This window comes from Salarias fasciatus, chromosome 23 (assembly GCF_902148845.1).
Source record: "Salarias fasciatus chromosome 23, fSalaFa1.1, whole genome shotgun sequence".
In the NCBI taxonomy this organism is placed as follows: domain Eukaryota; kingdom Metazoa; phylum Chordata; class Actinopteri; order Blenniiformes; family Blenniidae; genus Salarias; species Salarias fasciatus.
This window is the reverse complement of record NC_043766.1, coordinates 1,363,110-1,375,000: the sequence shown is the minus strand read 5'-3', so window position 1 is coordinate 1,375,000 and position 11,891 is coordinate 1,363,110. Positions and strand designations below refer to the sequence as shown.

Genomic DNA, 11,891 nt, shown 5'->3' with positions numbered 1-11,891 from the left:
AGGTGGGAGTCCGGGGAGAGGTCGTACCTGTCCACCGAGGGGTCCGCGTCCTCCTCCGGGAGCTTATCGGCGTCTGGGAGGAGCATCAGTAACACTGCTGTTGTTTTGTTTGTAATTTTGTTTAGGTCAAACTTGCGCTGTTTACATTATTGGGCTGGACTAGAAAACGAATGAAAGGAAAAATTACATTCAATTAAAAACAAACAAATAAAAAAAAGCAATAATTAAATATTTTGAAATGGGAAACATCTCGACAATAAAGCCTACATATTCCGACATTTGAATATGTTTATTGTCGGCATGTGAAATATAAAATAGCACCTTTCAGATTTTTTTGAATTGCACCAGCTGCGGTGCAGGATATATTGATTTGAAAGCAAAATGTCGCCGCTCCTTCCGACAACAAGCTTGCTGTCGCCATATGATGACAGTAAGTGATACATGTATTATTTGTCTTTGGGACTAAAATAATATGTAGATACTAATACAGACGCGTCTTTGGAGAATATTGAAAGTCATTACCTGAACATATTTGCGCGAGGATAGTGTCCAGCCTGCTGTAGTCATCCTCAAAAGTTCTGGGTTGGTGGTAACTGTGCGCCTTCTTACTCTTCACCAAGAAGGAGCGCGGCATCTCTGCGGTGAGACGGACACGAGAAGCCCCGCAGCCCTGTACGGGCACGGTGACAATAATACTAATAACGGTGATAATCCGGCTGCGGCCGACGGAGCTTCTCTTGTGTGCGCGACGCGCTCTGCTCTGGGAGGAGAGACGCCAGGAGCCGCCGCTTTAACGCCTCAACCTGACGTGCGGGGGCATGCGCAAAAAGCGGGCGGCCCGCCTCCCAGGTGTCCGCGCGGACAGGTGCACCCGCAAAACCGAATCGTCTTTACGCTGGCGAACCGATTCTGAACATTCTGATGAACTAACTTTGAGGTTGTCGATATATTGATCTTTATTAGGACACTCACTAAAAAGTTTGAGAGCGATGCAAGTCAAAAGGAAGGGACTTTGAAAAGATGAACAGTTTAGTCGGAACTTTTTCAAGTCAGAAGTAAAAGAAAAATGTACACCATGTAAAAATTCCGTAAAATCTGAGGGAAACATGTAAATCACCAAGTAGCGTCCCTCTGCATCAAATCAAGCAGAAATTAGGATGCATTCAGACCTGAAATTCAACAGACGCATTAAGAGGAGAACAAAGTGAGCTCACTGCTGAAATCTGACAACAAGGCAATAATTAAAGGGTTTCTGAACAAGCAAGAAGCAGAGAAACATAATAATAATAATAATAATAATAATAATAATAATAATAATAATAATAGTAATAGTAATAATAATATTATTATTATTATTATTATTATTATTATTATTATTATTATTAATTATTATCAATAATAAAAGAATAACAATGGTGTGTTTACAGGGTCCCAGTAAAAGAAAAAAAAAGATGAGTGAGACAGTTGCAGCACATCAGGACTGCAGACTGTTTGCTCCTAGCACAGCAGTGGAGCAGAGTACAGCCGAGCTGTCTGAGATTTACTTGCAGAATATGAACTTTCCAGACCTCTGAGGTCCTCAGGAACAGGTTTATTCCACAAAGCTGTAATTTCACTTTGACAGAGAAAACAGAAATGACAAAATGTTTCACTTGAGAAGAGCGGAAGGTACAAAACCTCTCTGGAACAAACCTTCAGAATCAGACTCAGAGGAGACGTTGTGCTGTTCCGTTTTGAGTTTGGGATAGAACTTGATAGAGAAGGACAGAACAGACACACTTCTCTCATAAACATATATACATATTTTTAATTGATCACTGCTTTCTTTTCTCTCTAAACATGTGTTTGCAAATTCTTGTAAGTATGTTTCAGGGCAGTATTCCGTCCTCTCCTGTCCAGGTGTTTCCCGTCCTCCTCCACAGCTGGAATCAGCTCCTGGCCTGAACACTGAGCGGTGCGGAGACGGTGGATGATTCCCTGAGAGATGGCAGCTGCAGCCGGGACAGGTGTCCACGCCGGGTTTGTTTTGGACATGAGGTGTTTCTGCCCTCATGTGATCTGCAGACCTTCATCTCTATTGCCTAGTTTAGAATATATCAGGAATATTGAAGCCTGCATTACACATCTGTTTCAACTGTTTTATGTTCAACACTATGATTAAATGTGAACGTTAAACAATGCGAGGTTGGAGGGTGGGGACCCACTAAGCTGCTAAGATAAAGATTCGCCAAATGAAAAGCCAAAGTCAGTCAAAAAGGTTTCCACATACTTTATTGACCAAAAGAAGACTAACTCCGTCTTCTACGCTGCTCCAGGGTCCTGTGGCCGCTGCTCTGAAGCAACCCACAATCCTGAGTTGTGTAAAGTTTGCATGTTGTCCCTGCGTATTCGCACACGTTTCCTACATGCATCTGAACTGGGAGGTAAAGATAGCGAAACTAAAACCAGTAAATTTCACTGGAAATAAGTCACGATACAGAGAGAAACGTTTCAGTTATTTTATTAAAAGCACGTTTTTATTAATTACTGAATTTGTTGTATGTGTAACTCAAATGTTGTAAAATAGATTTTAGTGCAACGCCATAAATATACCAGTTCCAGAGAAGATTAGGAAATCCAGCAATCGCTTGGATTCTTCGCATGAAATGAGTTTCTGAGGCAGAACTGCAAAAACCAGAAGAAGCACTTGATGAAAACAAACCGAGGAGCTCAAACCAAGCAGGAGGCAGAGCTCATGTCTCTACCGCTCTCTGCAGCAGAGCCACATTCAAAGAGACGACAACGGTTAGCTGATCAATTTATTGTGAAGTCATTTCTCACACACACACACACACACACACACACACACACACACGCACACTCTCATGTAGTTATGCTGACCGCTCCATAGTGTTGTCATGCGTCCCTTACTGCACCGTAGATTCATCAAAATAAAAATAAGACTCAAAAAACAGTTTTTAAAAAGTGCCAGAACACGACGGGGTTCGTCAAAGGGGTGTGGTGACCATCGGCGTCTCACACTCGGAGGAGTTAGTGTTCGGTTCGGACGTCCCCGTCCGGCCGGTGTGCGTAAGACGGAGTGGAACTGGCTTCTGGAGGGGAGGGGGGAGCGCTCTCCGCTTTGGTTCAGCTCCTGATTTGTCTTCGGACGTCTCCGGGTCGCTTCCCGCCGTCTCCTGTTCGTGTGCAAATCCACAGCGGGACGGAGTATCAGTCCTCGGCGGATCTTCTCATCCTGTACGAGAGCAACGAGTCCGTCCGTCTGTCCGTCCCTGCAGCAGCCAGCTGAAGGCTCCTGGTGAGACCGAGTCTCCTGGACCAGGACTTCAGAGACCCCACCCCCCCCGCCCCCCCGTCCGGCTCGTCTTAAAGGGGACCCCCTCATGGTTATATTCAGCCCTGCTAAAAATAACAAAAAGTTAAAAGACAATTTATTAAAACTGTCAACGTGCTGCTGAAGGATAAGAGGCTGGTGTCAAATTACACAGATCTGATGCCGGTGTGTCAGGGCGTCAGCTTTCATGACAGGTCCCCTTTAACACGTTAATTTATAAAGTCCCTTTATAGTACAACAGTCCTAAACATCAGAGGACACACACACACACACGTTCAAGTTAAAAAGCTACAAACACACATAAAGACATGATACACATCAACATATCTACATGTGCAGACGTCAGGCTGACCGGGTGGAGGAAGGCAGGCGGCGAGCGCCGACACCACGCCGTAATCTCACTGCTGGCTGACGGAGGCTGCTTTGATACCAGGCTCGCAACACGGTACAAATATAGATTTATATATGTGAACACACACACACACGCACACACACACACACACACACAAGCGCAGACGCACACACTCGCACGGCTCTGAGTGAGCTGCACGGCGAGTAACGGCATCGCTGCGTCGTCTCACCTTTGTCTAAAAAATGCGTTTAAAAAGTATAAAAGTCGATGGTTCTATTGCCGGTGGTGTCTCTGGCTGGCGTCCGAGACGGCGGGACTCGTCTCCCGTCCTGCGTCCTCTGAAGCAGGACAAAAAAAAACTAAATGAAACCGGGACGTGGAGAGAAGGCCAGGGGTTCAGAGGACATGAAATGATGGCTCCGCCCCGGCGTCCTCTGGGACGGACGCGCTCAGAGCGACACGTCCTCGCTCTTGCTGCTCGGAGGCACGCTGAGCCGCAGGACTCGCCGTCCCACCTCGTCCTCGTCCTCCTCCTCGTCTTCGTCCTCGTCCTCCTCGCTGTCCGTGACCCTGAGGTTGGGGCGGAGCTTGATGCGGCCGCCGTGCCTCTGTGCGCTCGGCGCTCTGGATGCCGACCGACGCGGCGGCGTAGCGTCGTCGTCCGAGGACTGGTAGGACTCGGCCGCCCCGGCGTAGTGATTCACAATGTGGATCCCGTCGAAGGGGTCAAAGGTCGCCTGGCTGGATAAACCCCTCTGGCCCTTCAGGCAGCAAATCTGTCGAGACAAGAGGGACAGGCATAAGAGGCTGGCTGAGAGAGAGAGTGTGTGTGTGTGCGAGAGAGAGAGAAACAGTCAGAGTTTCATAAGAAAATGTGCGATGGCATGGCGATGCTTTGAAGGTCCTGAGCAGGGAAGGAGTGAAGCTGCAGTTCCCCGTGTGGCCACTAGTGGGTGCTGCTGTTGGGTATGTAATGAAGCCACACGGTGCACGGAGACGGTACGGAAGACAAATCAAGTCACATGATGATCGGGATTTTGTTTCATGACAGTGAAATGGATCTTTTTTGTTCAAACATTGATTTATAGCCTCAAAATTTTAAGATTTTTGGAAGCTGGGCTGAAAAAACAAAGTTCCAGCTTCTGTCCAGCAGAGGGCGAAATGTTTTTTCGTGAATCAGTTCCCTGAAGAAAACAGAAACTTGAGAAGGAAGTGCAGAGCAGTGGACAATTTGGCAAAAAGGAACAATGGGCAGAACTGAAGCGTTGCAGTGTGAATCAGACGGACCGACTGAGCGCGTGCAGCAGAACCGCCTACACACCACACAACACACACGCACACACACACGTACACACACGCACACACACGCACACGGGCCGGACGGGAGAAGAGAGCAGACAGGAGGACACGGAGGACGCCGGGACGTCCAGACGGCCGCTGCATAGGAGCTCGGGGAAGCCGGAGCGCTCGGGGCCAAGGGTTTACCTGATGTGGTCGACCGAGTGTGACGTGAAATGGCGTTTGTGTTTTCGGCTGAGCGCAGCAGAGCAGCTGCGACTTCATTCGACACTTCTTCAGTCTCAGCTTTGGTTCTTTTCTCCACACTCGGTTTTCAGCCATATCATATCGAAAGGCTCGAGCACAATAACAGTGTTTTAAGCTGTAGGCACTTTATTCTGTTGAAAGTGTTCCATTACATTAAAAACCCTGATGTATTCAGTTAAAGCTGGACTTTGTAGATTTCATTAATTTCTCCTCTAATACTTGACAAGAGCTTGGTGTTATTTCATTTTCTATTAGAAGAAGCAGGATTTCCTTTACTTTATTCCAGAGATTTTTTTTTTTTTGTAGCTTTTTAAGCGTAGATTGAACCAGACAGATTATTTAAACCAGGCATGTCAGAGTTAATCGCACTAATCCTGATTGATTAATGTAGTGGTGCTAAAGATCAATTTTTTAAATCGTGATTAATCATATAATTGGGCTTCGGCTCTTTTCATTTGAAAACTGTATTTGTAACGTAGACATTGTAAGAAGTTGGTCTACATGGCACTTTATTTTGAAAGAACGTCACATTATTTAGTGTTGTTACAGTGTTATTTAGCATGTGACAACACTGTTTTAAATAATGCAATTCAGAAATGCCACACTTAAAAAAGCAGTGAGTTGTTTCTGGCTATTTTTCTGCAGCTGATGCTCCCTCATCTCATCATCATCATCATCAACAGGAGAGCGAGTGGCGCCGGGCTGACGGCTGGAGCTTCCCCGGCTCTTCATGCAGACCCGTTCAGGACGGAGGCGGGGAGGAGGGCTTCAGGGGTGGGGGTCTGACGAGGCTACGTCTGAATCCACTCACCTGGGTCGGCCTGCCGCCCGGCAGCCATGTTGGAGGCGAGGCCGGTTCAGGGAAGAGCGAGCGATAGAAGAGAGTTACCAGAAGAAGCCTACGTTTACTCACACCTGTCTAAACTTGGCTGTGCGCTTGCCTTCCTGTTTGTCCGCCGTGCAGAGAGGAAACCGTGACCTAATCGGCTGTAAGACTGGCCCCACTCACAATTTCCACAATTAAATGTGGGCTCTGAGTAAAAGGGCGAGGTGGGAGGATGAAGGGACTTTCGGGTTTGCTCAGAGACAGAACCGTGGGCGTGGATGGAGGACCCGCTCAGACTCAAAGACGGCTGCAAGCCACAGACCCTCAGAGCCTCCAGAGCGAGTGTGTCAGGGGTTCAGGGGTCAGTCAGAGATGACCGCTCCTGCACGTTTCTAAAGTTCTGCTGTGTGCGAGTCTGGCTTCATTGGGCCGCCGGCACGCTCGCCACGGTGGAGGGAAAAAAAAGTCTCTGTAGAAAGATCAGTAAATATGTTTGTTAATGTCTCTGCAGGAGAGGCGCGGCGCCGAGTCCTCACAGGAAGTCTCTGGGTGTTGTTAACACTTCTACTAATCTGCTAGCCTCAAAGCAAAACTGCGGAGAATGATGTGAAACTTCAGGTCAGAGAGCGAGCAGCTAGAAAATCTGAGCCTCTCCCCGAGAAGCGGCGAGCCGAGTGAGGCCGTGTGATTACCGGACGGCGCCTCACCTCGTGCTTCAGCTCCGTGATCTGGTCCTTCAGGTCCCGGATGTACTGGCTGGAGTCGGTGTGGTTCAGCTGGGCCTTGAACCTTTCCCTCTTCCTTCTGTTGAGAGAGGAGACGGCAGAGTGACACCCTGCGTCGAGCCGATAAAACAATTGCGCATCCAGAAAATGACCCTTTTTCTACCAAACACCAGCGGTTACTCAGAAGTAAGGACGCAGCGCACAGCGAGCGCACCGCGAGCGCACAGCGAGCGCACCGCGAGCGCACAGCGAGCGCACAGCGAGCGCACAGCGAGCGCACAGCGCTGGTATGAGGGCAGAAATCACAACATTTGACAAGTACTTGTATCGTTCTTGTGTTGGGAAGCAGCTCAGGTTTGAACTCAGAGGTCTTTTTAAAAAGTGGCAGCACCGCTGAAGTGTTCAATGAAAGATCTACTTTGTACTGAAAGTGAGGCAGCGGTGGAACCGTGACTGACGGAGTGGATAACACAGGACCAAATTATATCACGTAGCTTGGTCCAAATTCTGTCTGCAGCGATCAGAAACAACAACGCAGGATCAGATCGATGGCTGAACGTCGTCCCGACTGCCATGTTTTCAGGCTCAGTGCGTTCTGCAGAAGGCGACGACACGAAGCTCGAAGCCAGACGAAGCACGGACATGAAGGCTGAAGAGCCGGTTTCAGCAACGGCTCTGGGAGCAGCGAGCCCGGACGGCGACGGGCTCTTTGTTTTTAGAGAAAGCCAAAAGCTAAAAAAGAAGAGTGGAGCCCCTGAAGGCGCCTGGCACATGTGGCGGGTGCCCACAGGGACAGATGTGGGGGGTGGACGGGGTGGAGGAGCGGGACGGGCGGAGGGGCCACACGCTGGGTGTTTGTGCTGGATTTCCTGCGGGGGCCCTGGGACGCCGCGTCCAACAGTTAAAAACAGTCGTCCGTGTGACGATGTTTACCGTCCTCAGTGGAGACATCTGCAGGCATCGGGCACACACACACACACACACACACACACACACACACACACACACACACACACACACACACATCTGGATTCAAGCCTCCGTCCACCCGTCAGCTCCGCGGGGAGCAGCTCCAGAACTCGGCCAAAATGACGTCTCGGCTGCACGTCTCCTGAACAACCGTTAGTGTGTTTTTGAGGTTTGGCGCCTCCAAAACACCGCAGCGGCGGCGAGGGCGGGCCGTTAAGGACACCCGGCGCTGCTCGGCCGTGTGGATCACCAGGTGCCGGGCCGGGGCCCTCTGGTGTCCTCCTCGCCGATAACATCGACGGCTCCTCCGAGGCTGCAAACCATGCATCCGCCGAACGTGTGAAACCTCGTGGCGGCGGCGTGAAACCTCATGATTGATGCACTCTGACCCGGCGTGGAGCTGAAGCCTGTCGCGTGGCTGCAGCTCCAACTGCAAATATGGCAACGTCGGAAGCGTCACCATGCGTTTGCATGCACACAGCGAGCACAGCACCAGGTCTGCAGGCAGACGGCGTCTTGTGAGCCACTCGTCATAAAACCTCTCTGGATTCAGCCCGCAGGGTGTCAGTGTGGCTGGAGCCAAGCCCGTCGCCCGTCACCCGTCGCCCGTCGCCCGTTCCCGACCCCGCCACTGCCACCGTGCATGTGCAGGACCACGCTGAAAAAACATCAGCCTGCTTCCTCACAGCCTTTTCACACCTTGAAAACATTTTGTTTAAATCTGTGAGTGTATCATAGAAACCTCAAAATAAACCATGCATGTCACCTTTGGTAGAGTCCCTGTTTCAAGAAGCGAAACCACTTCCTGTCAGGCACAGAGTGAGTGGTGCTGTGGTCTGCAGCACAAGCCACGGCTCCGAGAGTGAAAGAGCCTTGCAGAGTAAACCAGCTCAGTTTTATCTTCATCATATTTCCCTTTGTTTCTCAGTGATTATCTTCACGCTGCATCTGCTCATCAAATCTCTGCATCATTTGTCTATGAAAGTCACTCTCCGCAGAACGGCCTACACATCTGACTCACAGCCTGGTCATGACCTGAATGTGAAGACTGAGAGCCGCCGTCTCACACAGAGACAGAGACAGAGACAGAGACAGAGACAGAGACAGAGACAGAGACAGAGACAGTTGAAAGAAGCTCATAGTGCTGGCAGTCAGCTCCAGTGTTTGCTCTGTAGCTCTGGGTTTTCACTCTGTCTCGGGATGTTCAGTTCGGCTCCAGCTTCAAACCTTCATTCACCAGTTTTCCACCATAAAAGATGCATTCAGCTCTGATGTTGTCCTTTCTTTCTAAGGAGCCATATTCTGTGTAAATGCTCTTGGTACCCTGTTTTCTTTTGTACTGATCCAAAAGACAGGACCTTCAGACAGATCGCCATTTCTTCTCCTGCTTTTTGAACTTTTCATGTAAATGCATGAACTCAGCACAACTGTCACATAAATGGAATAAACGCAGACTCGTCCAAACGGCTTAACGACACTGTTACATGCCTTCAAGCTGGGGAGTCGAACTCATTTTAATTCAGAAGCCACTTAAAGCTCAATTAGTGAAATCGCACCGTGTTTTGACCGTGAGTCTATATGAATAACGAAAGTGCCTACATTTTCACAAGCATCATAATTCTGCGCTTGGCGCCTGCTCCGTTGAGAGAGCAGAGTCCGTGGAGTTTACACACAACAGAAGAGGCAGCTGGGAGCCCACCAGCCCACCAGCAGACCAAGCAAGCCTCGGACGCTGCAGCAGGGGCGTCGGCCGCTGAGGCCTGTATTTGTTTTGGTCACCCTCGTTGTTGTGAAGCGCTACATTTGTTTGGGGGGTAAATATGGTCGTCATTTGGGACCTGCAGCGTGTTTTCTACAGAACGCGACACGTCGACTGCAGTGACTGACTGACAGGCTTCCTGGGTGAAGAGACCTACAAATAGCTGTGAAATCAGCATGCAGCACGTGGTTTGTGACCGGAAGCAGCAGAGAGTCTCCACCTCTGAGGCTGGTTCTGCAGGTTCCTTCCTTCCACAGTGGCCTATGCTCGCTCATGTGGAACCGCTGGGTGTTGGCGCTAAATATATAAATAAAGCTGAATTGAACTGCAGCACCGTTACCTGAATCTCCAGCTCAGAGATCTGCTGCTGGAGCTCGGCCATGGCGGCGATGTTGTCTGCTTCCCTCAGCCTCACCGCCATCACCTCCTCCTTACTCTGCAGAGACCAGGTGGGAGAGCAGACTCAGTCAAGCCTCCCGGCCGCTGCGCGGCGCCTGCCGGGTTTCTGCTCTGCAGGGTTGAGTTTGAGGCCGCAGCGGTGGCGGCGGCGCCTGCTGCTGCAGCCCGCTCGTACCTTGCATTCGATCTCCGCCTGCCTCCTCTTGATCTCCTGCAGCTGCACGTGCAGCTCTTTGTTTTGCACCGTCACAGTGTGCACGTGGTCGCTGAGGCTGCGGTTGTCCTGCTCCGCCCGCCGCAGCTGGTTACCGTGAATCTGGTTCTGAAGAGCAGAAGAGAAAAGAACACTTTCAAAAAGAGGACTGAAGAAACGAAGCAAATGACTGCTGCCCCCTGAAGGCCAGAGAGTGCCAATACACCCAAAGGCTCCACAGGTTTGTACCAGTCAGTTTATCCCATCTTCACCGAGGGATGAGGCTGTAATTTGCTGAGACAAGGCGATCTGACGGCAGGATGTGACCTCTGACCTGCGTCTCCAGCTCCATGATCCTCTGGCGGGACTCCCGGAGCTCGGCCTGCGCCTCGGCCTCCCGCAGCCTCACCGACATCAGCTCGTCCTGCAGCTCGCTCAGCGCGTTCTTCTTGGGGTTGTCCTTCCAGCGGCCCGCGGTGCGCGCCAGGTGACGCTGCGGAGGGGCGAAGGGACGGTCTGGGTTTCTGGTCTGCAGCCCGGCGTCGGCGGGCGCAGCGGCGCCGCTCTGCTCACCTGCCAGTGCTCCTCCAGGTCGCGGACCTGCTGGCGCAGCTCCTTCAGGCCGGTCAGAGCCTCGGCCTCCCGCAGCTTCACCCCGATCAGCTCCTCCTGCAGACGAGCCACGTTGGTGTCGTCTGGCAGTGAAGTGTTTCTCTGAGGGGGACGGAGAACACACAGCGAATGAAAACAGAAAACTATTACTGGAAACACTGAAGATGCAGAGGCTGGAAAGAGCCGGTTCTGTCAATGAAACAGCATCTCTGTTTTCTGTCGTCATGAGTTACTTCCACTGTCTGAAACTGACAAATAGATGGGCGCTGTGCAGAGGAGCGGCGTCTAAAAGAGGGTGGAAAACACTCAAAACTCCTTCCCTCTGGATTATTCTCCTCTAGGGCTACAGTTTGATTTGGTTGAAGTGACTCAAATTTAAAGTGAAGACTTAAAGACAATTCTGCTGATTATTCCTGAATCTTTATCTTATTTGGAAAACTAACATGACTGAAAAGGAGCTTGGAACGTCTCTCTGGTCAACCTGAAAGCCTTCTCTGCTTCGTAGTTGGTCTTTAGTGGTGTTAAACGTTCTTCCTCCTTTCCTCTAACGAACCGTCTGGCCTGGTGAATTGACCTTTGGGGCGACCTCTGCCCGGCGGGAGCGTGGAGACCCCCGGCGCTCTAGTCTCTCTGCTGTCGCCACGCCTCACCTTCTCCATGTCCAGGATCTTGTCCTGCATTTCCTTGAGAGCACACTGAGACTCCGCCTCCTTCAGCCGGGCCTGCACCAGCTCCCTCTCCAGCTGCAGGACGGACTCCTCCGAGGTGCGCTGGGCCGCCTTCTGGAAGAGGAGGACGGTAGTGAGCGTCGGCAGGAACCATCCTCACCAAGCACTTCAATCCATGAGCAGTCAGAGGGAGAATCGAGCTGCGAGCCCTGCTACGCTCCAAATCAAAGACCGGCTGCTTCATCCTAGCCGACGCCAGCCATTTAGCCGCTCGCGGTTCATCCATCATTCATGAGCGCTCATTGTGGAGCAAGACAGCAAATTATGTAAAACACGGCGCGGCCGGCGCGGCGCCGTCTGGAATACGGCCGTGAATAATTCAGGCCCTTGTTACTGGGAGAGAAGCGTGTGAAATCTGGCAGCTTTCAGCATCGCAGCTTCCACACGCGCCGGCGGGAACGGCGCCGGCGCCGTGTCGGGAGTCCCTGTCCCAATTTCAAGTCATGCAT

The 11,891-nt window shown here is 50.8% G+C and overlaps 2 protein-coding genes across 2 annotated transcripts in view; both read right to left on the bottom strand.

Moving 5' to 3' along the window:
• The window catches only part of gfi1ab (growth factor independent 1A transcription repressor b), a 3,837-nt gene extending 3,138 nt beyond the window's left edge, over positions 1-699 (bottom strand). The window contains 2 exon segments of the mRNA XM_030083087.1: positions 1-73; positions 523-699. The exon segment at positions 1-73 is cut by the window's left edge and continues 116 nt beyond it. Of these exon segments, the coding sequence (XP_029938947.1) occupies positions 1-73; positions 523-634 (185 nt within the window). The 5' untranslated portion in view covers positions 635-699.
• Positions 700-2,300: 1,601 nt separating this feature from the next.
• Positions 2,301-11,891, bottom strand: part of evi5b (ecotropic viral integration site 5b) — a 31,686-nt gene continuing 22,095 nt past the window's right edge. The window contains 8 exon segments of the mRNA XM_030083086.1: positions 2,301-4,462; positions 6,765-6,836; positions 6,838-6,861; positions 9,851-9,946; positions 10,085-10,231; positions 10,437-10,595; positions 10,676-10,816; positions 11,365-11,496. Coding sequence (XP_029938946.1) covers positions 4,136-4,462; positions 6,765-6,836; positions 6,838-6,861; positions 9,851-9,946; positions 10,085-10,231; positions 10,437-10,595; positions 10,676-10,816; positions 11,365-11,496 — 1,098 coding nt within the window. The 3' untranslated portion in view covers positions 2,301-4,135.